The sequence below is a fragment of the Cavia porcellus genome, unplaced genomic scaffold, assembly GCF_034190915.1.
Source record: "Cavia porcellus strain 051 isolate PalLab524CR breed Dunkin Hartley unplaced genomic scaffold, mCavPor4.1 scaffold_6, whole genome shotgun sequence".
In the NCBI taxonomy this organism is placed as follows: Eukaryota; Metazoa; Chordata; class Mammalia; order Rodentia; family Caviidae; genus Cavia; species Cavia porcellus.
In genome coordinates, this window is record NW_026947489.1 from 43051238 (window position 1) to 43079172 (window position 27935).

The window sequence follows — 27935 nt, forward strand, 5'->3', positions numbered from 1 at the left end:
TTTGCAATATTATTATTATTATGCCAACAAGATTTGATTTTTTACTCGAACGCCAATAAAACTAGTTGTTATCATTTGAACGAGCAGAAGGTGGTCATTCTATGTGAAATAGCAGCAGCACTCCTTGGATTACCAAAGAACATAGCTTTCCTGGGAAAAGGGTTGTGATTCTCTCTTCCCTCTCTGGCCCACTCTTCTTCCTAGCAATTGGCCTTTCCTCTACGTTTTCCTCCCTTCCTGCATATAAGCTTCAGCCTTGCCAGAGTCCTCTCAGGCCCTGCTTGGTCCAGACAGTGGACTTTCCCTGTCCCAGAGGTTCTGATTTCTGCTCTCAAGTGTGGACTTGAAGCAAAGGTTCCTTGCCCATCCTAGGTCTGGCCACCCTCATGATTCTTCACAAGACATAGAGAATCTGGCCCAAATGTTGACAGATCAGGTCTTAAGAAAACCCACCAGAGAGAGAGGTCACATTGCTACATTTCTCATGGCGCTTAGCCATTGTTGTGAATTATAGGAGGGCCAAAGTGATCAGACTAGAGGAGGCACCCAGAGGTTTCCCATGACCCCCAGTGTATAAAATATAAACAACATTGGATTAGCATTCATCTTATTTTGTAACTGGAAATCTGCCAGGTAGGTTTCTGGGCAGGGAGAGTGGATTTGAATCAAGATGCTTCCCTGACTAGGTCTTCATTCTTGGCTTATGAGTTTAACTCTCTGCCTCATTTACAGCCATGGTTTAGTACCAGGAAAATCCTTGCCTGTGCAGAAAAACAGTTTCTGCACAATCAATCTTGTGCTACTGAAATAAAATATTTGCAGTGTCCCTGAAGCACCTTTGAGAAGGACCTTGAGCACCTCTGACCTAGACTGACCTGAGCATTTGTAGTCAAAGGAACTGAGGCCATGCAGTGGAACATCTTGCTGAAGCTGAGTAAGCTGGACGCTTAGTCATCATGGCACATGCAGGCCAGAAGTGGTTGTGAGTAAAGTGTGCCTGGTGACGGCTTACCAGCCTGGTGCCATCACTGTGTGAGGACCAGCACCCCTGGGAAGCACCAGGTGCGTTATGTAGGAAACAGGGCCAGAAGGTGGGATCTGTTACCTGTTGCTTCTTGCCTTGGTGTCGGTTTGACGTCTGGATGGGCTTGGTCATCATGGGCACACCATTCAGGTTCTGTCAGGACAGAGGTCAGAACACTACTAGGAAAAGGACATGGTGACCCAGGGGCCTGGGAAAGCATCCCCTAACCAGGTTACGGCCACCCATGGCCAGGCACCAAGGGATTCAGAAACCAAAAGCCAGAGAGGGCACAAACTAAGACCACCACCTGCACCTGCATCCTCTGCACATTTCCTGTTCAGTGGTGTCAAGCATCCATCCCAGGAGGTTCTTGAAGTCTGGCAAACATGACTTTGTCCTTTAAGAAGAGCCTGACTTTCCAGGATGTCACCAGTATGAAGGACTCTTACTATATTTTTAATCACAAAGACAGTGTTTTTGAAACCCACTACTGTAAAGTCTGCAGTTTTATTGGTATTTTACGTGTCTCACAAAGACACCTAAAACTGGCTTTGGAGGATGGGGGTGAGGTTTGAGCAGCAGCATGTGGTTGATCTTTGCTCTCCCCACAAACATGTCCCTTTGATGGTAAGATCTATGAAGGAATCTCCACTGACAAGAATCAGTTTGAATCTGTGGCTCTTGAATTCTGGATGACTGATTCTTGGGTCTCCATAAAAAGGGTTAACTTGTATTTTATGTGGCTAAACCCAGTATCGGGGACTGGAGTTCAGCACTACCCAGGCACTTTTCAGGAGCTTGACCAGCCCGTCGATGTCCGAGCTGTGTGAACCCTCTCCACCTTCACATCCAAGGATGCTGCTGCAGTGGAGGACAAGCTGCCAGGCATGATGGGCCCTGAGTTGGCTCGAGGGACTTTCAAGTGAGTGATCTCAAAGCACAGGGAAAAACTCGGGGCCATACCTTGTGCATCAGAGAAGCAAAGTCTGCCGCTGATGTGCTGGAATGAAGCAAAGGAAACAGGGAAACTATAATGGACCAGATTTCATGAGAGGCGAGCTCTCTTCCTCAACTTTAGTGTTTGCTATAAGGGACTTAAACTATCTAATCCAGTTTCAAGGGTATGAAACGAACTAATCTCATCCTAATCTTCCTGGCCTTTTAGAGCTATAAGGATTCATGGAAACACAAGGCTTTTTCCTCCTGAGGCAGGGGCAGCTGGTCTTCTCTGAAGTGAACAGGCAGTGCTTATTAGGTGCTCAGCCCTTAAAGATAGACTTTATACTTATGACATTGTTATCCTCATAAAAGATCCATGCTGTATCTTATAAGCACTGGGATGTTAGCAGTGGACAGACAGAGCCACTCTGCCTCGCTGGAGAGTCCTGACCTCATCCTTACTGTCAGGCAAATGACATTTGTTAAGTGCATATCTGAGAGGACAGGAGCAGGGAGGCCTCAGACTGTACCCAGGAAGAGAATGTGGAGATGGGGAGAATTCTGGGCACACTTAACTGCACATCTGAGTCCCTCCCACACTTGCAGAACCCCAACTTTTATTGTGAAGACAAGAAGATGAAAAATATTGAAATTATCAGCTCCCTGAGTGCTCAGTAGCTGTTTCCAGTGTCTTAGTTGTAAGGACAGTGAGTGCCACTATGAAGAGATATGAGAGTGCTGGGCATACGTACAGGACATGGCTCCAGCAGGAGGACAGGAGGTGACAGATTTGGAGTGGAGTGTACTTTTGAGAAGATGCCTCCCTTCCCAAACTGACTGCAAAGAGCGGTCAAGATGTTCTCAACCTGCAAGGAGGCTTTGGGTAGAACCCAAAGAAGCCCTGCTCCTTCAGCATAGGACGCGAGGGGCAGCTCCAGCTTCTATCTTAGAGTACAGGGAAGAGGACGTGAAGTGTGTGAAGTCACCTCTGAGAGGAAGTGGGGCGGGCACAAGTGGAAGTGTGGGAGCTGTGGGGTTCTGCTGTGATCTGGACTAAACTTTGGAGTAAGAACAGGAGGCCACCATATCTGAAAGGGACCAGAAGGCTATGGAAGGGGAGAACAAGCCAACAGGCTGTGCTTGAAGACAGTGCTAAAAGAAAAATAAAGCCATTTCCTAATGGTTTCCTTCTGTATCTATCCCCTTGTATATGCTGATTTCATTCAATCAATGTGAACTGTTCATTATTTATGAAAAAAGACAAATTGCGAAGACCAGCTTCATTACAAATCCAGCAATGAAGTATGTAATATCGCAGGATGCCTTGAAGACCACATTTGATATATGGTCTTCAAAAGCGATCAGCTGTTAATAGATCTACCTCACATGAGTGTCTGTGATTGTACTTTCCCAGCTTCTCCTGTGCACCAGCATCTGGCTCTGTCACCCACTGTCCCCAGCCCCCTGCCTGTCACCTGATTTTTTCTCTGCCATTATAACAAGACCAGATCTGGAAAGTCTATATCTAATATTTATAAAATGTTTTGCTATTCTTGAAGAAACCCTAGTGACATCCATCATGTGTTGGAAAGACCTGGGATCTTAATACATTATAAAAAATAATTCTAAGAGAGTCAGCAATTTTTGTGGAATTATACTTGGAGGCTATATAGAGAGTTCCTATATCCATCCATATGGGTGCTGGTCTATTTCTTTATCATCATTGCAATGTTCTAGGGTTGGGAATTGTCCTGGAGATCTTAGCAAGTGGCTCCTAAGGATGCAGATGACTAGACTGAGCTTGGGCCATACATTTCAAGGGCTGCATGTGGTCTCATTTTTCTAATCTCCCCAGTGGGCCCTGTGAGGCTCTGGGGAAGGGACAATTGTACTTACTCTTCATTTACAAAGATGAGCTCCAGAGGAAGTTGGCCATTATTAGCATCAAGAGCTGCAGTGGCAAAGAAAGGCAGGACATGAGATATGGAGCTGGAGCTGGCCTGTGGTGGGAGAGCAATCCAGGGGCTCAGGGCTGAGACAGGCTGGGCTTGGGGACGATCCCCCTTCTCTCTGCCCTGCAGATTGTGAGGGGCTCACGGACCCAGAGGAGCCCAGGGCTTTGTAGTAACCTGTGGACCTCTAGGGACCAGGAGTAGTGGGGGCACCTAACAGAGAAAAAGAGTGGGAAATGGGACCAAGGGAGCTTCAGGTTACAGGGCTGTCATGATCAAGAGGGGAGCAAAGGCAAGGGCAGGTGTTGTGGGGCCAGGCACCAAGCTGGGCAGTGTCACAGGGAAGCTGGCAAGGGACGCAGGGAAAAGCAAACTGTAAACTGTACTATACTGATGGGCTCGGCCTCTTCAGTGCTGGAGTTGCCTGCCACGAGCTGCTCCTCCTCGGCAGTGACCAGCTCCTGCAGCACAGCCTCCACGATGGGCATCACCATGGCGGTGGTAGAGGTGTTGGACAGCCACATGGACAGCATGGTGGTGCAGCACATGAAGCAGAGCAGCAGCCTGCAAGGCAAGGGGACCACGGTGACACTGGCAGAAGGCCCACCTCAAGGTGCCCTGTGGGGACTCTGGGGTCTCCTACCCACCTGATGGTGCTAAGCTAAAGAATTGTGGCTGGCATGTGTCCACCCAGCCCTTGGCACACCATAAGCACGAATTCAGTATCAGTCCAATGAGTGGACTGCACTGCATGAGCTACATAACCAGGAATGCCCTTCCTTCAGCAAAGAGTAGCTCTACTAGAAGGGCCAGAAGATTTGCTGGCTCCTCTTTCTCTGGACACCAGGTGGAGTTCAGTGATGGGTCTGTTGTGTAGGAGGGAATTCTTTGTCAGCAGTTCCATGAGCACCAGTACATTTGATGCTTTGCAGCAGACAGCACAGTCATTAGCAAAGAGATTAATGTTAGGGTCTCACAGTTCTGCCATCTCCTTATCCTACTGTCGACATGCTGGATGTCATGTCCCCAAGTCACAGAAGTGTCCCCTACCACCATTTGTGTGCACTTGTATGTGTGTGGGGTCTGAAAGAATTCATGCTTAGAAGAAAACATGAACAGAAGTAGCCTTCAAAGTACTTCTCTTTGACTTTTAAATACTATGCACTGTGTGCTTGGACAGACATGGGCCTAATTTTCATAAAATAAGCCAAAATAGAGACTCCCCACCTCAGCATGCCTATAATCCCAGTATTCCGGGAGACTGAGAGTTTGAGCCAAGCAGGGAAACTTAGTGAGAACCTGTCTCAAAAATAAATAAAGACATGATGTAGTTTAGTGTGAAGACCTGAGATTCAATCCCTAGGACTGCAGAAAAACACCCATCTGGGTTTATTGCTTTAGATGACTTTGCAATCTGGCCACTGTACATTTGTCACGTGGGTTGTTGGAACAGGTCTCAGTCCTGGTGACCTTTTGTGTAGACTAACGGTGACAAGACTTTGTCTGTCTTTCATGTGTGACAATTTCCTGGGGGATAAAAAGTTGACACAAAAGCACAGAGAGGTTTTAAAGAGCCACCGAGCACTAATGCACTGTGAGGAAGCGCCACTGTGTGTCTAGGACAGCAGTGGTGAACTCCGGCACTTGTGCTGTAGTAGGCTTTTGTATCCCTGAAAGCTCTAAAAGGCTCACCTCACTGGCCTAGGAGATGCAGGGTGGGTACAGGCGATTGCTGGGTGAGGGGCAGAGCAAGCAGTTGTCAGCAGCCCACCTGACAGACTGGGAGAAGAAACTCACTCTGAGGCATCCACGTGTCTAACTGATATGCTAGGGTTCATTTGAACTGAGGCTCCCCAAGGAGTCAGACAGCCATGTAAAGCTCAGTGAGAACTAGGAACCAAGGGCATCAGAAGGGAGGAAAGAGGAAGGTGCTGGAGGGCCACTGTCCACCTTGGCCTTCCCACTCCTTCCTGGGACTCTCACTGCTGGTTCTGTGCCAGCAGAGGGGAAGAAGGAGCAGCTGAGGACCTGGAAAATGCAACAGGTCTTTGAGGTCTGTGGCCCCACGCGATGTGAAGACCTCCCAGTGGATGAATGGGAGGAAATATTTCCCGCTTGCCTTTGCTTTCGCGTCCAGCCTATGTCCTAACACTCAGGAGAGTGGGTGGAAAACCACTTATGTGGACCCGTAAGGTGCTCCCTAATGAGTCCCGTGATGTGGAACCCGCTGTCCTTGAGGCTGGTGGGGCAGATAAAGTGGATCTTTCACTGACTCGAATCAGTCTCAGTGGGAGGCCACTCTTGGAGGGAAGGTGGGTGCTAGCTCATGCTCACTATGGAACATCTACAGCTAACGTGATGCTCAGCCGTGACCGGACAAGCAGGGGAGGCCCTCGTATGACTCACGTGCCCGGCTTGGCTCCAGCCATCAGGACCATGCGTAGAGCAATGCGCTTGTGCAGATTCCACTTCTCCACGGCTGCTGCCACACAGATGACACCTACCAGCAGCAGTGTGGTGTTCTTAAAGTATTCAGCGGCCACCTGCAGGAGCCCAGACAGGTCACCCTCCTGGCCCAGGATCTGGTGCCCGGGAAGGAGATGCCAAGCAAGTGACACTGGGACTTGAACATAGAAGCTGGCAAAGAGGCAGCAGAGAGATAAGGTTTCTTAAAACAACCCCTTCCCTGAAAATAAGACCTAGCCAGAAAGTAATCAGCCTTGAAAACTAGAACTCAAAAGTGCCAACCCCAGGACTGAGGATTTAGTTCAGCGGCATAAGCACCTGCCTGGAAAGCATGAGTTTGATACCTGGTACAAAAAAAAAAAAAATTCCAACCCCATCAGCCAATTATTGCCTCAACTGCCATCACTGTCCTCTTACCTGCTGGCTCCTTTGTAAGTTAGGTGAGGCGGGGATAAGCTGAGGGGGCTGACATGTTTGATCTCTAGTTTTTAAGGATGGTTATTTTCCAGCTAGGTCTTATTTTTGGGTAAAGACATTGTATGTTTTTACTTTTTTCTTGAGGTGCTGCAGATCAAACACGGGGCCTTGCACCTGCTAGACAAACACTCTGTCACCGAGCTACACCCCCAGCTAAGACAGCTGCATGTTTTAGAATAATATGCAGCTACTGAGTATCTACCTTGGCACTGTGCAAGCTCTTTACAGAAATGATTTCCTTTCATCCAGCCAATAACCTCACAGGATAGATGACCTCCTCTGCTTTTCAAAACAAAACCCTTCATTAAAAATAAAACAACTGTGATTTTTAAGAATAAACATATAGCCAGACATGATGGCGTAAGCTTATTATCCCAGATACTCAGTGGGCTGACACAGAAGGATTGAAACTTTGAGGTCAGCTTGGACACTTTAGCAAGACGCTGACTCAAAATGAAGTTTGAAAAATAAAAATGGCTGGGGATATGCCTCTGTGGCAGAGGGCTTGCCTAGTGAGTTAAATTTCCAGCACTGGACTTAAAAAAAAGAATGTTTAATTTTATATTGCTCAAATTTTATATTGATTTTTAAAAAATTAAATTAACCCTAGGTTTGTCTCCAAATCTTAACTTTAATGTTTTTAGAAAATTTCAGAAAATATGTTTATTTCTGTTAGAAAATGAGTGCATGTTCACTATGGAAAACTTCAAAATATAGAAAAATTTAAAGACAAAATTACCCTTAAACCTGCTGTTGTTTATATCTTGATACATTTTCTTCCGTTTGTGGCACTTAAGGTGGCATACCCTGGTAATCCCAGCATGCTGGGAGACAGAGAGGGAACACTGCAAATTCAAGCTCAGGATGGGGAATGTAGTGACTCAGCAAGACCACAACTCAAAAAAGAAAAAGTGGCCAGGTGTGGTGGCTTATGCCAGTAATCCTGGCACTTGGGAGGCTGAGGCAGGAGGGTTGTCATGAGTTTGAGGCCAGCCTGGGCCACATAATGAGTTCAAGGCCAGCCTGGAATAATATAGTGAAACTCTGTCTCAATCAAACAAGCAGCACTGAGGTTGTAGTTCAGTGTGACGGCCCTGGGCTCAACCCCTAACAGTCAGAGAGAGAGAGAGAGAGAGAGAGAGAGAGAGAGAGAGAGAGAGAGACTGCTAATTTCTTCAAATTCCAGTTTTCCTTATGTCTATATAGAAACATCATTGGATTCATACAGTGTACAGAGTTTTACACCTTTCCTTCCCCCCACTTAACATCATATCCTAATCATTTATTTATGAAACTTAAGTTTATTATGAAAATTCATTTTTAACAGCAGCATAATGTACCATAGAATTTATTTGACCGTTTTCCTTTTGTTGATATTTTAGTTGATTTTTAATTTTCTTTTCTTTATTTTAAAAAATGTTTCAGGAAATAAAATTAAAAATGTATTAGAGAAGGTCTTGCTCTGGTAGTCCAGGCTGGTCTTGAACTCAAGACCCTCTTGGCTCAGCTTTCTGAATGCTGGGATTACAGGAGTGTGCTGTCATGCTGACTGCATTTTTCATTTTTCTTTTTCTTTTTTTGCTTCTATAAGTGGAGCAAAGAATAATTTTCTGCATAGATTATTATCATTAGGCTACAGTTCTTAAAGGTGTTTGTATAAATTGCAAGACATATTTTTGATGTTTATATTTTAACGAGAAAAAAACCAGCATGAACAAAACTGAAGAAAAGTACGGTGCATATAGTAAAACCTTGGATTGTGAGTAACTTCTTCTGCCAGGGTCCCGCGAGACAAGTGAACATTTCTAATAAATTTTAACTTAATAAAGCAGCAAAGGCTTGCAGCAGGAGACAGACGTGATGCAGAATGTCACACGCTCACAACTGAGCCCATGGCTCCTCTCTCTCAGCCTGCGGGATTGTGGGTGATCATCTCCCAACAGCAGGAGGTTATGGAGAGGATCTTGTCTGCAGAGGTGGAGGAGACAAAGGCAGAGAAGCCCTCAGTTCAGCTGAGATTAGGGAGATACGTAAAATGTGAGAAACTACAACATTTTGTAGAAAAGCACCAGTGAATAAGGCTGTTGAATGGCAATGCAGTGTCACATTTCCATTAAAGCCTTAAAAGGAGGCAACAGCCAGTGACCTTGGATGGGCTTCTTGTTAAAGTCACATGAAAAGGAAGATAGTCCATCGAGCCACTAGACAGCAGTGATTCCACTGTTAGTGACAGTGAAAGCTGTCCTGCACAATGATTCCTTTCTGGACTGGGGATACGGCTCAGTGTCATAAGCACATGCCTGGAAAGTGCAAAGTCCTGAGTTTGATTCCTACTACTAAAAAAAAAAAAAAAAAAAAAGAGAGATTAAAAACAATGATTCCTCTCCGTCTCACTCACACCAGCCATGAAGCTTTTCAAAGTGCAGATTAATTTATTTTCTTTATTATTTTGTGTTATACTATTGTAATAATTTTATATGAATATTTTTGGGTTGTGTAACAAATTATTTGAGTTTCCGTTGTTTCTTATGGGGAAACTTGCTTCGATACACATGTGCTTTGGGTTACGAGCGTGTTTGGGGGATGAATTATGCTCAGAAGCCAAGGATTTACTGTGTGTTGCGAGGTGGCATTAAGGGAATGAAAGAACACTCTGTTATATGTAGTTGGTGGAAGCCCGTTCTGAGAAGGAGAGCTAGGCTCAGAGCCTGGGGCCTGGTGTTTTTGCTGGAACAGTGTTCAGGGAGGGGGGGATGAAGTTTAACAGCCCCAGAATCTGTTCTAGAAAAGGAAGAAGATCATAGAGAGCAAGCGAAGAGAAATGATATGAACATCTTAAATCTTCAAAAGTATTTTAAAACATTTAAAAATAACTCCAGGGAGATTTTAAAGTTTCAAAAATTCTAAAAGTGAAAATAGTACAGAGAATACTTGTACATTACCTGGCCATGTTTCTTCTCTGACCCATTCGAGGGTAACTATACTTTGGGCCTTGCTCTCTGAATACTAAAACGTGTATTCCCTAAGCATCAGGACTTTCCTCTTACATAACCACAATACCAACTTTAAACCTCTTTCCTTTTTAATGATGAAGAAATTGAGACATAGCCCATTAAAGAGCTTTTTATATGTATAAATCTCCCCTCACTTGTATAGTTAATTCCCCACTTGGACATTTTCTCTGGTTATCCATTCTGGTCACCCTTCAAGGCCCAGTGCCCTACTGAAAACCTTCCATGGCTCCAGCCTCTGATTCCAGAACATTACTCGTGGATACTTAACTTCTCCAGGCCACAAACAGCTTTAGGAAATGCTTGAACTGCTGTTTGCTTGGTTGTTGTTCTGTCTTTCTGTATCTCTTAACTCTTGGCAGAGTAATATACTAACGTAGACGTTTAATAAATAATCTCCACACACATGAGAATTGCTCCTAACCAGAGGAATCATAAGAAATTGAGAGGAAAAGTTTAACTATGGAGAAGTACCTCTAAAAAAGATAAAATAAGAATTAAGATTTTTTTTTAGACAGATCTTGCTCTGCAGTTCAGGCTGGCCTTGAACTCACTTATTAGCCCAGGTTGGCCTTGAACTCATGACGATCCTCCTGCCTCAGCTTCCAGAGTGCTGGGATCACAGATGTGCACCACAATGCCCAGCATAAAAACATTTTTTTTATTGGTACCAGGGATTAAACTGATGACCACGTACTTGCAAGTCAGGCGCTTATGTCACTGAGCTAAATCCCCAGCCCCAAACATTTTTTTTATACCACGGATTGAATTGACAACTTCACACTTGCTAAGCAGGTGCTTGTGCCACTGAGCTAAATTCTGGCATAAAAACATTTTTAACTGCAGGAGAAATAAAAAAGCCGAACAGGAAAGAAAATATAAATATACTAAGATACGAGACATTTGGAGTAAACAATATTTATAATCTAGTGCTACATTTTGGTTATTGAATAACAGCTGTGACATAAATACACTGTGAGGGTAGAGGGCAGGGAGGGCATAAGGAAACAAAATATTCATCTGCCACCCTAGGAAGTCAACTGATAATGTCTGAACTAAATGATGATTTAAGGACTAATATAACAAATCACAGGGGAATACGGCACCTAGCAGCAGAAGCAGCGAGTAACAAAGTTAGAAGTTACTTTTCTCTCTAAATTATTTGGGTGTCTCATATAAGAGAGGAGGAAGGAAGGGAAGAAACAGAAAGAAAAAAAAAGAGTTAAAACAAGTCATGTACAGCCACTGGCCATCCTGAAGGGGTGTAATCATTGTGCATTGCAAACAAATAAAAAACTGAAAATAAGAGTTATCGAGCAAGACTACGGGCTTTTCACTGTAAGTTTTTCAGCATTCCTCAATTTTTAAATTTTGTGCACACGACACTCTGGCAACATCAAAGCCACAATAAAGGGAGCCGGCTCCACTTCTCCCTCTTGCCCCGTGACAGTTTCTCCCTGTCTGGATGATGAGGTGTGTGTGAAGGTCCTTCTGTCCCCAAGTGCACTCCTCAGCTGTCAGGAGCCCCTGACGACAGAGGAGGCCTCCACAGCGGAGGGAGGGGCCGTGGTGGGCAGTGGGAGCACTGCAGGGGCCGGCAGGCAGGAGGCCGCTCTGAGGCAGAGTCCTTTGTCCTCCCATCCACTGAGGCAGGTAGTTCTCGGAGCCAGTCTTTCCACTAGTCCTGTTGGTCAGTGCTAGTACTTTTCCAGGGGGATGTTTAGTTCCCTGCCTCCTGGGCACAGGTCATAGGAAGACATCAGCTTGCCTGTGATGACCTTTGAGGAGGCTGAGTGCCTGAGGCTACTTCTTCCAGGTTTGCTCCCCGGGAAGGGAGTGGGACCCTCCGCAGGCCAGGTCCTCCTCATTCCACATTGACATCTCCTGTGAGCCCACAGCAGCCCTCACTTGACAGATGAGGAAACTCAGAGACAGGGAGCAAAATCCATACCATACTCCTGGGAGCTGCACCCACTTAGGATGTAATTTCTCTTGAACACTAACGAGCTCTGTTATTTGGTTTCTCAAGTCAAAGATTATTAGTTACAAGATATTGGAGAGGAGGAAGGGCCAATGGCAGGTGCCTGGAAAGAGGGCGTGGCAGCCTAAGGATGAGACCTAAATGCTTGAAATGCAGGGTGAGAGTAGCCAGCAGCCTGGACCGCAGTACTGTGCTGCGTCAGAGCCGTTGGGCTGCAGTGGATCAGGGTGCTGCCAAGTGTCCAGCCAGAGGCTGGGAGGCGGCCTGGGCTCAAGGCAGGACATGGGTAGCATGTTGTAGAAAACAATGAAGATGACCCTCAAGCCGGAGGGCCTTGGGGGATTCTGAATATAAAAGGTTTTGTTGTGAAGGAAAAATCAATGGTCTAGAAAACTAACAAACAAATGTCTGAGCGTGGTTTTAATGTGTCACAGTGAAAGGCGGCTGTGGTAGTGCTGTCATGTACCTACTCTGCACCAGTGGCCTGGGCATGGCCAGCCTTGGCGCTTGACACTTAGCAACTAGAAGTGGCACCGAAGTCCTGGCTGGCAGGGTGCGGGCCGTGCCCCCTGGATTGGCATGTGCCATCTCATCTCTGCAGCTACCTTGCAGGGTAGGGATCAAATAGATGACATGAATGAAGCCCTTGGCCTGGACTCACATGGCCAAGATGGGGCTGGCTCTGGGACCCCACTTGACTCTGCCCCGTCAGTAATCACAACCCACACCCTGAGCCCCAGACTATGTCTCCCAGGGCAACACTTTCCAGAGGGCAGGGAGGGAATTCGAAGAGGTCCATGCCCACTGAATGCTAGAACAGAATGCAAAGAACACCTCACCTCAGGACACAGAGGAAGAAATGTATATGTAGCACTTGGTTCCACTGTTAATTCCAGGCATGCACTGGGGCTCCTAGAACATAACATATCTCCCACAGATGGGGAAGATCACTGTATATTACATGTTTTACTTTTTAAGGAGAGTTTTCAGCTGGGCATAATGGTGCACACCCTTTAATCCCAGCACTCAGGAGGCTGAAGCTGGAGAATTGCCATGAGTTCAAGGCCAGCCTGGGCTACATACTGAGTTAAGATCAGCCTGGACTACATAGGGAGACCCTGTCTCAAACTACCTGCCTCCCACAAAAAGGGGAAAATGTGGTTTTAAAATGGGAAGGAGTGTTTGAGACTTTATTCCTAGAAGTTTAAGAATGGAAATCTGGACGTTAACCTCAACTCCCTGGTTTCTGCACTAAGATGTACGATTCATCCTCCCTGGGCCATCTAAACAGAGGGGAGGCAGAGACAGGACAGTGCTTCATTTTTGCAGAAAAACTGGATACGAGGACAGGCACTGCCATACCTAGAATCTTCCCAAATTCCACGCTGGTGAATTTCTGGTGCTGTCATTTTTTAGATGAGCAAGTGCGGTGTGGATGCAGAACCTGCTCAAGACTAGTCAGTGAGAGTGGCAGCTGTGCAGACTGGGAGGAGAACCAAAAAGCTAACCTGAGCCTTCCTGTGAGCTGGCACTTGGGCTGGGAGACAAGAAGAGCCAAGCTCTCCACTTCCTCACAAGCAACTGTTTGATTCAGAGAAATACTGGGTGAGATGATAGCAATCCAATATTGGCCTGTTTTGTTTTGTTTCATCTTATTGTTTTGTTTTATTCCCTTTAAATAAAAAAGAAAAAGATCATAGGACAGACAATTGGGAAAAATCTAAATACTACTTATGTAGCTTAGTAGTTTAAAGAAGTCATATAGAATTAATAGAGTTAAATTTTAGAGATTCACATGGAATGATATACTAGTGAAGTGCCTGGGATTTAGTTTAGAAAAACGAAGGGAAAGGGGGAAATTGGCAGGAGTTTAAGTGAAACAATGTTAGTCATGAAAAAAACAAAACAAAACAAAACAAAACAAAAAACACTTCTCAGTGGCAGTGCTGGATTTGAACTAAGTTTTCCCTGCTCCAAACCCGGATCCCAACTCACTCTGTTTCCACCATAGTTGTCTGTGGTGGTACCAGGAATCCTCTCCCTACTGTAAGCTGCAGAGCGGCAGGCTGTGTCAATGTGACTGTCTATGCTCTCCTGACAAGGGCACTTGGTGGCATGGGCAGCCACCAGAAATGCATCAGAATGATTTTGCAGTGAAATCCTATGAACTCTGGGAGTCAGCCTCCTCTTGGCTGTGAGCTAAGTCTGGACAACGCTATGTACCCACATGGCTTCCACTGGTGTCCATGGGGTGTACCAAAGTCAGCCATCTGTCTCTCTGCCTTTCCCTAGCAGCAAAGATGTCCTTTTGATCAGGGAAGTGTCCTGGGTAGGCTTGGACAGCCTTTCATCACCTGACTTACATCTGGAGATCAGAGATTTTTAAACCACACCCACTGGCTCAGAAAACTCCAGGGGCTGCAGTGGAAGGAAGGGATCAGGAAGGAAGGGTCCAGGTAGCTGGATCTCAAGCTCCCCATGCCCCATTTGAGTAGAAATTGCCTTTCTATCTGTTTTATATATGGAGTCTCCTAAGAATTGGTTCAAAGTAAAACTGGTTTGGCTTATAAAAAGTTCTTTGCAAACCTTACCTAGAGAAGTTTAGAGAGGAGAGACCCAGGTGGGCACCCATCTGACCCCAAAGCTGGTCCACTTCCTGTATGGCTGGGGATACTGGCTCTGCCCTCTGCTAGTGTCTGTCCTGGGATACGATGAGCCATCTGGATGTGGATGTGGGGAGGCTGGTGCTGTGCCTGGATGGTGGGGTCACAGGCAGGCTGGGTTCAGAGAGGTGCCAGCCTGGAATGCAGCCCACATCCCCAGAGGGCTTGTGTGTAGGAGGGGGCAGCCTCTGTGGGAAGTAAGGACCAGAAGGGCAGAGTGAGTGTGGGCTATGAAGCTCCCTGTGGGCTCAACAAATAGAGAAAGTCAGGCTCCGGGCAATGGACAGATGGCCAGTGTGTCAGAAAGGTCAGGAGCCAACAGGAAACTGATTAGTGACATCAGAGGCCATCTCTTATCCCAGTGGGGGATGCCTTGGCCCTCTTTTGCCCTGGCAGGAGCTGGAATCCAAATGAGCCTGAACTGGCAGCCTACAGCACAAGGCCACAGAGACAGCTGGCTGAGTGTGGATGTGCGTGGGTGTGTGGTGGCTGGGTACAGATGGGCAGCACATGTCATTACTACCACAAGTAGCTCTGCACACTGGCCTTTCCAAGCTGGGCATTCAGACCATGCTTCTCAACCCCTGTGCCACTCCAAGCCCTTTTGTATGCGTCTGTCTGCCTCTCCTATAAGCAGTATCTCATCTATTTGCATGGACACAGCCATGGTGCCCAGGCTGTTAACACATTAGAAGAGGCCTAGAAGACTCTGGAGGCAGATACAGTGATAGTAATAGAATCAAAATGAAAATCCTAACTTTAAAAAAGCAAACCCACAAAAAAACAAAAACAAAAACCTAAAATCCAGGACCCTACATATTAGCACAGGGAAGTAGTGGTTGGATGATTATAAGTCAGAAAATCCTGCTCAAAGAGATTGTAGAGTCCAACCCTTTCTCAGGATACAAAAATCTGTCATGGGTGACCCTGATATGGACACTTGGCTCACGCTTCCAGGAACAGGCATATGGAGACCACACATGGAAACCCATTCCAGAGTTTTCCTTTACATGGAGCAGGGAGCTCCTCATAGTGCTGCACCATGAAAAGTTACCCTTTATATGTACTTGTGTTGGTTAAATTTATGTTCATCTTGAGTGGGCTAACAAGTTCCCGGATTAGACACTGTTTGGGGTATTTCCTTGACATTTCTGGACAGAGTTAGCATCTGAGTCTCTGAATGTGGTGAAGCAGGCCGCATCCCCAGTGTGGATGGTCATCATCCAATCCACTGAGGGCCTGCAGAAGACAATGTATAGGGAAAAAGCTGGAATTTGACATTTTTCCAGCCGTACTTCTTGAGCTGGGAATATTCCATTTTATCTTCTGCCCTTACACTGGAATTTTTCATGGAAATCCCTGGTTCTCAGGCCTTTGAACTCACACTGAGTTACAACATGGCTACTCCTGGGACACCAGGTCGTAGGATGTCTCAGCCTCCACAACCAAGTAAGCCAACTCCTGATAATATATCTATTTATAATCCGTATCTACCTATATCTTCCTATCTGTATTCAGCTTGTTCTCCATTTGGTTCTGTTTCTCTGCAGATCCCACAGCTTTCGAGAGGAACGGCTACTCAGAAATGAGTTCTGGAGGACAAGAATTATGTTTGATTCACTTTTCATCATCCTCGGTGTACTGTACCAGCCCACATTGCGTGTGGTAGATAAAGAATTCAGAAAATAATTTTCAGAATGCTGAGTGAATAACATGAGGGACAGAGGCTACAATCCCAGAGCCATCCCAGTCCTGTTCACACAACTTTCCTCGTGAGGCAATTACACAACTTACACACTGTCAGCCTTGCAGCCAAGAATCGAGACCCAGGAATGCTGTTGCAAGGAGGGTGCCAGGCTGCACAGAGGGTACAGATCCAGAGGGGATGAAATTTGGCAGATAGAGCACCATATCTACAGAAGGTTTCTATTCATGTTGATGAAGGTTTAAGAGACAGAACATCTGATCAGCTCGAAGGGAAACTATCAACCCCTCAACTGAGTAGAACTTTAAAAGTTGGAGGAACTGGAGAGTGTTTTTTGTTTTTTAAGACAGGGTCTCACTATGTAGTCCAGGCTGGCCTGGAACTCATGGGCGGTCCTCCTAGTTCAGCCTCTGAGCTCTGGGATTAGAGATGTGTGCCACCACTCCTGGCTGGAGGGAAGTTTCCAAGGTGGACAAATGACCTGAGTCCAGGCAAGGGGTGGTCAGCACAGGCTGGGGTAGGGCAGGACATGCAACATGCAGGGGGTGGTTCCTGAAGAGCAGTAGCCTAGTTTTCCTGAGAGCTACAAGCACCTAGTGCAGTAGGGAGCTGCCATTTATCCTGCAAAGTTTACTGGCTCACAAAGGACTGAACCCATATACTCCACCTTACCGACACTGTCCTAATCTAAGAAGGTCAGATAAACTGACTGCATTTGGACTAAGCTGTTCCCTGTGGTCCAACTGCTAAATCTCAGTGCTGGTCAAAGCATCTCATCATATGGATAGATTAGGATTTTTTTCACCATAAACTATGAAATTTCCCTCTTCCCTCTTGTAATTGCAGCCCACAGCAATTACAAGACATAATGCCTCAGGACCATCTTCTTTTCCACTTTGTGAAATCATGCTAACTTGCAAACTGCTGCTGCTGTAACCTCCTTCTAGGCTTGGTCTTCCTGGCTGGGCACAGAGGCAGTGCATGGATAGCCATTGCCTGACAACACCTTACAATGGGATGGACAGCTGTCCTGAGCACCTGGAGCATTCCAAGTGCAGGCAGCTCTTGGAGGAGAGACATCATCTGCCGTAAGGCTGAGGCGTATGGGCTTGGGGCTCCCCACAGAGAATTTCAAAGAAGAAGTCTCCTAATGAATCGTTATTTCACTTTAGCATGTTGCTTACGGTTCAGTTCTTTTCATTCTTATCTTCCTTCTGCTCATACTCTCTGCCCCTAGGAAGTTTGGTTTTCACAGTTTTGGAGAGAAATCTACAGAACAAGTCTGCACACATTTTTTTAAGAAAAGTCCCATCTGAGGTTGACCTTTCTTTTAGGCATGCACAAACCCTGCTTACTTACTCTTTTTTCCATACAAGAGGGGCAAAGATTGGAGTGACTGCCTGGCGGTTCTGGTCACAGATGGGCTTAAATATTAGTCCCCAGTGTTGTGTGTGTCTCTGGGGATAAAATCTCTGCTGAGAGTTTTGGGGATCCTACCCTTTTTGGAGAATTTGAATCTATAACTACTCAATGTCACCAATTGGGGTGTGGGAGAGAAAATAACAGAAGGAGAAGGAGGTGGAGGAAAAGGAAGAGAGGAAGAGGAGGAGGTGGTGGAAGAAGAGGAGGAAGTGGAGGAGGAGGAAGGCTGACTACTCTAAGACAAAGCAAACAAAAGCTGGTGTAGAGTCCTCTAGTGGAAATACAGGGTTCATCTGTGTTCCAGTGCAGCTACTGAAGGTGTTGCCTAATTCTGAACTTTCAAAAAGGCTCACCCAGGGTTAAGGCATCCCATGGGCCCCGATTCCTTCCTGCTTTCTCATACTGTAGAGGTTGAGAGTGATTCTTAGTAACAACTCCATGGATTTATGACCTCATGAAGCTGCATACCACTTCATGGAATATTTTTTGTATGATATAGGAAGCAAGGCAGTGGTCTCCAAAATCAAATTGGTATGTATTTAAACATTCTACTGTTTCCTACTTTATGAGTTGGGACACGATTCTTACTCTGAGCCTCTTTCCTCATTGGCACATTGGAAGTATCAGCCCTCCTGAGATCTCAGAAGCACCACGTTCAGTCACAAATGCTGGTGCAGTGGCCCGATTCTTGGTAGGCATTCAAACATTAGTTCCATGAGTCCTCCTCGCCTCTATCATTCAGCCTTCTCCATCAGAAACCCTAAGCAGGGGCCAGGGCTGCAGTGAGACAGTTCAGGGGGTGCCAGCTGTTGGTAAGTGGGGCCCTCCATGCACCTTGCTCCTGTTTCAGCTGCTGTTTTCTTTCTTACTTTCTTACTGTAAATGCTCACCCTGAAAGTGCTGTTGCTCTTGGAAGTTCCTCTTTGAGCTTTTGAGAATGCTTAGAGAGGGAACAGAGAGGGCAGACTCAAGGTAGCAGGCAATCAGAGGACGATATGGCAGTAATCTGGAGTTGGGGAGGAAGAACGGGTTTTGTTTTTTAAGAACGGGTTTTGTTTTCTGAGACGATGAGAGTATCATCAGGACTCAGGGAAACAAGGCTAAGTCTCTCTATCAACAAACACCGAGCACTCTGCTTTATACCGGCTCAGCTTTCTAATTGGGATACCCAGCAAACTGGAAGCCTGGCTCCCCGCATTGTGTGCTTATGGTCCCAGTGACGTACAAGAGCTGAAAAGGTCGACTACAGCCTACTCATAGGTGCTAATTATACAGGTCCTAAAGGCTCCAAACTGAAGGCTCAACTGGATGTGCCTAATCATGGCAGGCTTCCTGGCAGAGGCAGGTTCTAAGCCCATTCCAGGGAAAGAAGGACCCAGGGCTGAAAAGGAAGAATTGAGGGGCAGGAACAGCAGATGCATGGTGCTCAGTGGGGGAAAACCCTCCTCCTCCAGGGCTCTGAGAGGCTCCCTCCGCCTGGCATAGCCAGGCCCAGGCAGAGGGCTGGGTCACTAGTGGTCTAACCTCGCTGGACCGGAGAACTCCAAAGAGCGGGTAGAGGAAGGCAGGCACCAGCGCCGCTGCTCCCAGGGGCACCGCCTCGGACACCCAGTACACGGCCGTCACCATCAGCACGTAGGCACACGCAGCCTCCTGAAGGGAAGGGAAGGGCAGGTTAGTCCCGGGAAAGGCTAAGTCAAGTATGGCCCGGTGCTGGGGCAGCTGGCACCAGGTACAGCCCTGCATGGTGTAATGCTGTTGCTGGGCGGCTGAATACAGAGGACCTGTTTTTTGTGGGTGAAGCTGTGACCACTCCGTGGGCCCGTGGCAGGCACACAGTCAGCGCTGGTGTGTGACACATTGACCACTGGGCTGCTGGACTTCTCATGGCTTGGCGGGTGCTTGAAACTGCAGTGGGTGGGGACTGAGATTCATCCCGGAGCCCAGATCCATGAGAAACTGAAGACATTGTTCCGAGTTTTAACTCAGACTGGAGCAAGTGGAGCAGACACTAAAGACCCAAGGCAAAGCTGGAGATGGATTCCTGACGTGGGACGGGCTCCCTGCCCACTGTCAGCACAGGGGTGAAGATCCTAGGGTGGGGCGTTTAGCCTGCACCCCGTGGAAGGGAAGCGGTAAGTAACAAGGGACATTTAGGAACAACCCCAACGCTGGCTCCCACACATGTTCTTCCAGCCCTGGGATGAGTCTCAGAAATATCCCAGAGAGATCCAGAAGGCCCCAAACCCCAGCCCTCTCTAGCTTTGCCCCTCAAAGACTAACTCTACTTTGCTTCGATTCTATGCTGGCTACCTGTAAGATTTTACTTGAAAATTAAAAAAAGGTTTTCACTGTTTTAAAATGAATAAATGAAATTACATCTCCTTGCTTCAGATTATTAGATAAAACAACTCCATTCAGCAGTAATCTTTTTGTTGTGAAGGTTAGTGTCAAATTTGTGACCTCAAGTGATCCTACTGCCTCATAGCTGGGATTATGGGTGTGCACTATCATTTAGTGGTAAATTTTAATACAATAAATTTCTAGGCAAGAATCTGTTGGCTGTTTCCCCCTCCAGTGTCCAGGCTGAGGTTCCTTTGTGCTGCACTCCCGCTGAGTGGCTGGGAGAGCCCTCTTGTGGGGTCGCTTGCAGTCAGCACAGAGCCTCAGGGGGAGATGAGGGAGAGGCAGACAGCAGTCCTGAGATAGGACCCTCACTGTGGATGAAGAAGAATGAACTCCTAACTCAATGCTTCTCAGCCTTGGCTTCAGTGACAGAGTGGGCTGGACAATCCTTTGTTGTGGGGCTGGCCTGTGCATACAAGGCATTTACCGTGTCTCCCTGAAAATAAGACATAACAATCTTAGCCAGGGATATAGCACAGCGGCACAGCACCTGCCTGGCAAGCACAGGGGTGTGAGTTCAATTCTCAGTACAACAAAACAAAAACCACAAAACAAAACACTTAATGACCTTTAAACTAGAAATCAAAATTGCCAGCCCCAATCAGCCTGTCCTTGCCTTGCCTGACTTACAGAGCAGCCACCAAGCCAGAGAACAGTGAGGTCGAATCTTCTGCATGATTTTGGCAAGAACCACGGTAACCAGGTAGGGCTTATTTTCTAGTTAGGGCTTATTTTCAGGGAAACACGGTAGCAGCATCTCTGATCTGTACTTGCTAGCTGCCAGTTGGGACAACTGAAAATGGTGCTCATTGCTCCTTGAGTCCTTTACCTCCCTGAGGGCCTGAGAGCATCCCTTCGCAAAGGGAATAGAAGGTCATCCATATGGAAGGGGGCTGGAAATTCACCAGCATTCCCTCCAGCCCACTCACTCTGCTCTTGGGTAACTGAGGAACCTCCCAAAAAATAAGTCCAAGTTCTTATCCAGAGGCAACCCCCTTAACTTTGGCCTCCAATGATGCTGACGGAGGTACTGAGGAAGGTTGCTAGGGGTGGCATCACCAAACTGCAGGATTTGAAGGGCCCTTTTATAGAAAATCAGGGCTACCATGAATTTCTCAGTTTTCACCGAGTTCCATACCATTGGGGCTCAGGTAACCTTCTCTGGCTGCTCCCCCTGGAACCTGGCAGATTTAGCTGTGTTTTCAAACTCTTGAATGCAGAACCAGTGACCTCCAACTGTCACATCAAAGTTACGAAAGGTTGCTGTGCTCAGTGAGGACAGAGGAGGCTCCACTGAAAGGAACCTTGCTCCCTCCAGATAGGCATGGTGCAGCGGGGGCCCACTGACTTGTTTGTGGCTCCCTGGGAGCTAAGAGATTAGAGAAGATAAGACTTTTGGAAGCACTGATAGTACAGAAAGGAAAAGTATCTTCATTTGGGAAAGAATGTAGCTGAGGCAGGAAGGTCTCCATGAGTTCTGGAGCCAGCCTGGGTTACATATTCGAGGTCAAGCCCAGCCTACACTAGGTAGCAAGACCCTGACAAAAAAAACACCAAAAATGAAAACAACAACAAAAAAACACACCATTAACCCACCAACCAACCAAACAAAACAACACACACACACACAAAGCAATAAAAAATGCAGTTGAGAGAAATGCCTTCTTCACAGTGGAAATGAAACTACTTGAAGGAGTTCAAAGCTCTCTGGAGCCTACTTCTTCTCATTGTCTTTCTGGGAAAAAGACAATGACAGGTCTTAATTGTAGGTAAGATAAGGGGACAGCCAGTCTCACTGGGAAGCCGTTGTCCTGGTTATCAGAGAGTCACAAATCAAGTCCTTATGCCACCTTTAGCCAGCAAATTGCACCCACTTTCTTCGGGCCCTCTCTCAGTCTCCCAGGCATTCACTTCGCAGGCCTGGCTTCAGAACCCAAGACGCTGCAGCGCTCCATTCTAGGTGTCCAAGTCTCCCTTGTCTAACCGGGAGGAATATTCTAGAAACCCCACGGTCACTGCTCATCAGGAATTTGGGAGTTGTTAGCATTCAGGGAACACTTTTAAGGGCCAGTGTGAATTTTTTTTTTTTTTTGGCTACTGTTCAAAATAATGGAGACAGTTTAAGAGGGGCAGATCCCTGCATAGAGTGTTGCTACCTTGAGACTATCTTAGGTTTAGACCTACTGCACCACCACAGCATCAGTAGCTTGACATGTATTCATTTGCTCTTTGTAAAATTTAGCTTAGAAGGTTGGATGCCGCGTTTATCCCACTGGGGACACTGAAGAAGGGCTCAGTGATGGATGGCTTCGCTTGCAGCCACTTCAATTTTTATTTGGGCAGGAAACACAGCTTTAAGAATGCTAAATGAGCACGGTATCACTGAGCTACATCCCTGCCCTGCCCCTCCACATGGTGGGTGATATGACCAGCAGATCTGGGGAGTCATCTGCATTCTTTTAGAAGGTAGCTGTGGCTTGGCATCCTGAAGAACCATCAGAACTCAGCCAGGAACTCTTGCCCAAGTTCTCAGCCAATGCTTCCTGCCCCAAGAGTTCTAGGGATTCCAACACAATGGGTGAAGGGATGGGTGAGACATGATTAGTGTTGGGTGCCTAACCTGGGCATCCTGTGTGTGGACACTGCCTTAAAGGACAGTCAGGCTCCTTAAAACTGCTGCGGGGAAGAAAGGAATTTGTCTCTTGATTCCTTTAAGTCAAGCTGACATTGAGTTAAAAGCACCATAAAAAAAGGGCAAAAGGGGCCCATTTGGAAAACACACATGCTGACCAGTGGGCACCAGGAGAGATGCCAGCAGAAATTGCCATCTATTAATCCCCACCCAGGGTTCATCGCATTCCCCCCCACACTCTAGATTATTCTGTTACTAAAGATGTTAGCCAGCCTGGCTTTAAGAACAATCCCAATCCTCTCTATTTAACTTTTTAATTTAATTTTGGTTCCAAGTGACCCGAGGAGTGAGTGTTCTTCCCCTCCCACTACCAGAATTTCCTGCTGTGGCTTACTTTTTCTGAGTCTCAAGGGTAGCATCAGCTGGGTGCAGGTGTAAAGCCCAGCCAGGAGATGAATAGAGAGAAAGGGAAGGGAGGAAAACAATGGGTCCCAGAAACAAGGATCACAAAGTCCAGGCACCACTCTCTGCTTATACAATCTTTGTTAAAACCCGGGTCATAGTCCAGAGTTTGGGGCCACATTTATTTCCTTTTTCTTTAGTTTTTTTTTAGATCAAACCCAGGGCACTCTACCATAGAACTACATCATGAGCCCTTTTTATGTTTTTTTATTTTGAGGCAGAATCTTGCTAAATTGCCCAGACTGGTCTTGAATTTGCAATCCTCCTGTTTCAGCCTCCCAAGTAGCTGAGACTACAGGTATCTGTCGTCACCTCCATCTACCTCATTTCTCTGTCTTGTCTTTTTCCAATTGTCCTCAGGAGCATAGAGAAGAAAACACAGAGGATGCAGATAACCACAGGGCCATGTGTGCAGAGCCACAGCAACATGCCAAGCTCTACTGACTTCAGCTTTCCTGCCCTGCAGTTTACAGGGAGCCTCAGTGATTCAGATTTTCAAATTCTGGTTATCAGTGCCCAGCATGACTGATCACAGTGCTGGATCGGTTCTATGATGCCCTCCAGCCCCGTCCTTGCCCTCTGTGTACCAGGCTTTTCTGTGTAGGTAGCGAAGGTTTTTTCCATAGTGTCCCAGTGCACCCTTATGGGTCCCTGTGCCTGGCCTGGTGCAGTCAGTGAGTTCAGCCAAGGTGCCCTTTCTGACCTGATGCCTGGCTGGACCCACAGGGTTGGAGAGAGGGAAGAGGTTTTGGGAAGAAGGTATTTTACCCCCCCCCCCAAGTTCATCTCTCAAACACACAATAACCCACATCGGGGTGCTGCCGTAGCTCCCCATTCTCTCTGCGCCCTCCCTTGTGTGCCCTGGCTCGGTCCAGGAGTACTTACACTGCTCGGGTGCAGGATGGGCAGAGGCAGCAGCAGCAGGGGGACACAGATGACCAGCAGCAGTTTCCTGGCCCCGAGGAGACCCTGCAGGAAGCCCATGGCGGCCCTACCTGTGCTCCTGCCTCCCTGCCTCCTCCCTAGGCTGTTGTCTGGCCAGGAAGACTTCTTAAGCTGGGCTGCCAGAGCCCTCTCTGGTCTTGGGGGGCGGAAGAAGGGTGCTGTTACACCCCTGTTACCTCTAGAGGTGGGCTCCTGGCCTTCCTCCTAGGTGGGACTGATGAACATGGTTTTTTGAACAGCAGAAAAGAACTGTACCAGGGTGGTAACCCGGGGCATAGTGGGCTCCCTCTTGGCTCAGTTAACAAGAGAGGATCTTTATGTTCCCTGTGGGCAAAAGCTCTCCCGAGCAATTAAAATCACACTTTTTGCTGCTTCTGTGTGGCCTTGAAGAATCATTTAACAGTTTAAAAACTGCTAAGACAGTAGCGTGCTGGTCATTATTTTCCCTTTGGGTGACCCATGGCAGGGAGGATCTGTTCCATCTCCTACCTGGCTCGCAGGTGTAAAAATCTGGAAGCCCCTTCTCCCCAAATCGGTGCCTAGGAGTCCCTCACTTGAGATCTGCTGCTCTGTCCCAGACCCTGGTCTCCCTACCTCGTTCCAACTTTCTTTCCTTCAAACTGGTTTCCTACTGCTAATTTGCCTTGAGCCTGGGCCTCCAAAGCAGAGGAGGAAAGAAAAAAAATTCCCAAGACATTCCTGATTATCACAGGACAAAAACTTGTGGGAGGTCCATTTTTAACTTTAAGCTACCAATGAGAGGCCCAGACAGAGGCCGTAGCCACACCCATGCCTTAAGGCCAATCAGCAAGTTGAAAAGAATTAGTCAGTATCTCTTCCAAAGACAGCTCTTGATTGGTCACAGCAGGGGCCTGCTGATTGTGCAGGACCTAGGCAGCTTGCAAAGCTTATTTTTCCATTTCTCAGACATCCTAGGGGCTGGAGTGATGATCATTGTTGTAAACATAATCCCTGTTCCCCAAGCACTGCTTTGGTGTTTCTAAGCTGGGGCACAGATCTCTCCCTTGGAAGGGCCCCTTGCTGATCTGGCCCTCCTGAAGGTGGCAGATCCCAGGCCAGAGAGGAAAAATGTACTATTAATGTTCCAGAGTGTACAGTGTTACCTTTCTGACTTCCCTGCTGGCCAACATTGTTTCTTCCATAGTGTGTGTGTGGTGGTGGTGGTGGGGGGGAGGAATACAAAGTTTTAGCTAAAAGTGTGACACTGTAAGAAGGACCCTAGGATTTAAGGAAAAGGAGAAGAGTAGTGGCCTCTCTGGGCAGGTCTGGACACCCTTGTTTCACTGGTGCCAGTGGTCTTTTTGGCTGGACAGGCACTCAAATAGTCTTGACTAAGGGCTCCTCTGACTGACACACAGGAGGAGGTGGTGGGGAGGGGAGAAGTTGACAAGTCGAGGAAAAAAGGCTCAGGAACTGCAGACCCTGGAATTTCTGGTCTTTACAGATCAGGAGAAACAGCCTCTCTTCTAAGAAAGGGCTTGGAGTTTTGGGATAGTGAGGAAAAGAAAAGGAAAAAAAAAAAAAAGAAAAGAAAAGAAAAGACACCAACCTTCTCTACGTGGTAGTCTTGGCAAAAGTACTTTGATCTGAGAGCTGCTGGGCAGAACCAGGGCTTATGAAACCCATTTTGTCCTCTCGAATGCACGAAATTCAAGGACTGGTACCTTCTAAGGTGTGCAGCAATCACAGTTGGAAATGATCCCCAGGCCAAATATGAAGTGACCAGGAGGGTGGCCCGAGAAACCAGTTGTTTGGGACTTTTAAGACAGCTGCAAATGGAAAGCCCAGATCTTGAAAGTTACTTGGCCACTGTAATACGAACTCCAATAACTTATATCTTTGTGTACATCTTCCAGACTGGTTGTTGTATTTACTGTGTTATGGCCTCATTTTTATAATGAGTTTTAAATTCAGAATGAACAAGACCACGTGTGTGATATTTTAGCTGCAGAGAGAGACTAATAAAAATAGAAGTCAACATCCACTATCAACCTAAGAACCGCTTAAATTCCTTGGTGACATAACCTGAGAATAACAAAGAATACAGTGAGTTTAGCAACATGACTGTGTTATTTTTATTATGTCATAGATGAATATCTGCAAATAAAAAAAGGTAAGGCAAGAGCCACAGTATGACAAATAGTTCTCCTTCAGGACTTTATCCATTGTTTCAGACAAAGGAAACACCTTCTGTATCCACGAAGACAGGTAAAGCGGTCAAGTTCTTAAGAACAAGAACTAGAATGACTGATTGCCAAGTGCTTGGGGGGGGTGAACAAAGGGAAATTATTTAATAAGATAGTTAAATTATTTTAATAAGAGCTTCAGATTTTGCGATGAAGTTTTTGAGTTTGTTGCACTGTAGTGTGTGGCGGGGGCAGAGCTCAAGGACAGCACTCACCCAGTATGCAGAGGCCCTGGGTGTGTCCCTAGCTCCACAGTCAAACAGGCAGCAGTTGGAATATGGTTTATACCACTAATATAGTTCGCTAATAGAGTCAAGATGGCATATTTTATGTCATTTTTTTAACCAAGGAAAAAAGACAGGCAAGACATTAAAAGGAGTTAAGAAATTGCTCTGTGAAGCCTTTAATACGCATTTAGTTCTGGACCACTTTACCTAAATAAAAACCAAAACCTTTTCACTGATACATGCCTTGTATGATTCTTTTTTTTTATTATACTTAAGGTGAAAAGAGAGAGAAGTCAGTTTTAGCTCAAATGATGTTTGTCATTGTCTTTGAGTGACACCATGGATGACAGCCTGGGTCCTGAAATTTCCTAGCAAGTAGAAAGGGTGGAAATGATTCTGTGAGTCACAGATGAGTTTCCACTATAAATATCACCCCCAAGTTATTCTCTGGGTAAATATGGTGAAATGTGGCCCCCTGTGACTGTAGCTGAGCATGGCACAAAAGAAGCAACTTCTCTGCTGTTCATCGGGCAAAGGGTGGATTGTTTCTGAGTAATGATCATGAACATATTTGATTCTGTATGCCAATGAAATCATTGTTATAAAACTCTGTGGGAAAAAAGTCTATATTTAGACCAAAGTTAAAAATCTAGTTAGTGAAAATGGGGTCTTCTTTTGTCTTTCTAAAGGTCTCGTCTTCCATTTTTTCCCCCCTAGGGCATTGACTACCGCATAAATTCAAGCCCTGATCTATGTCTGTAAAATGCCTTTGATCTTTGTTGTGGGTGAATGTGCTGCCATTGCTACCTGTGGTCCTGAGAATGAGCCTCTCGGTTGGTCACAGATCTCTGCCTCCAAGAGCAGCCCTCTGTGCTGTGAGGTCAGGAAGAATGCACTGATGAGTCCAAGCACCCGAAGGCTCAGATGGGGTAGAGTCTCAGTGTTGGACGTGAGACTGTCCAGGCATTGCACTGTACGTAGGAACTGAGGCTGTTGTGGATCCCTCCCCACCTCCAGCAAAAAACAAAAAGCAGAAGTTGGCTATAAGGGCCGTTTCCTCTGGGCAGTGCCAACTCTGCCTGCACATCAGCCTTTGTCTTGTACAAAAGAAATGGAAAGATGCTATGTGTTACAGTGCAGGAAGGGGAGTGGGAACAGTTGGGAGTGGGGAGTAAAAATGATCAAGGTGAGATAAGTATATGTGTGGCAAACATGCACGAGAGAGAGAAAGAGAGAGAGAGAGAGAGAGAGAACAGAAAAGAGACAGAGACAGAGACAGAGAGACAGCACAACATCAACAAGAAGACAGAAACTGAAAATGTATAAAAGCAGAAAGATTCTCAGAATCTACCAATGGCCATGTGGCTAGTGCTAATGAGGGAGGCTCATTTGCTCAGAGACTTTGAGGAAGTCCAG

The 27935-nt window shown here is 46.5% G+C and overlaps 1 protein-coding gene across 4 annotated transcripts in view; it reads right to left on the reverse strand.

Annotated features, from left to right (window-relative positions):
- Slc13a4 (solute carrier family 13 member 4) overlaps positions 1–24780 on the reverse strand; it is a 44168-nt gene extending 19388 nt beyond the window's left edge. The window contains exons 1-7 of one of the 4 annotated variants that reach the window (XM_063250549.1): positions 24026–24780; positions 19165–19293; positions 6322–6458; positions 4302–4479; positions 3860–3963; positions 1988–2024; positions 1106–1177 (exon numbers count right to left, since the gene is read on the reverse strand). In XM_063250549.1, coding sequence (XP_063106619.1) covers positions 1106–1177; positions 1988–2024; positions 3860–3963; positions 4302–4479; positions 6322–6458; positions 19165–19293; positions 24026–24124 — 756 coding nt within the window. In that variant the 5' untranslated portion in view covers positions 24125–24780. Of the gene's footprint in view, positions 1–1105; positions 1178–1987; positions 2025–3859; positions 3964–4301; positions 4480–6321; positions 18647–19164; positions 19294–24025 lie in introns of those variants that run through there. The other 3 variants (XM_003475536.5, XM_063250550.1, XM_063250551.1) reach the window with 3 other exon arrangements.
- Positions 24781–27935: the final 3155 nt, after the last annotated feature.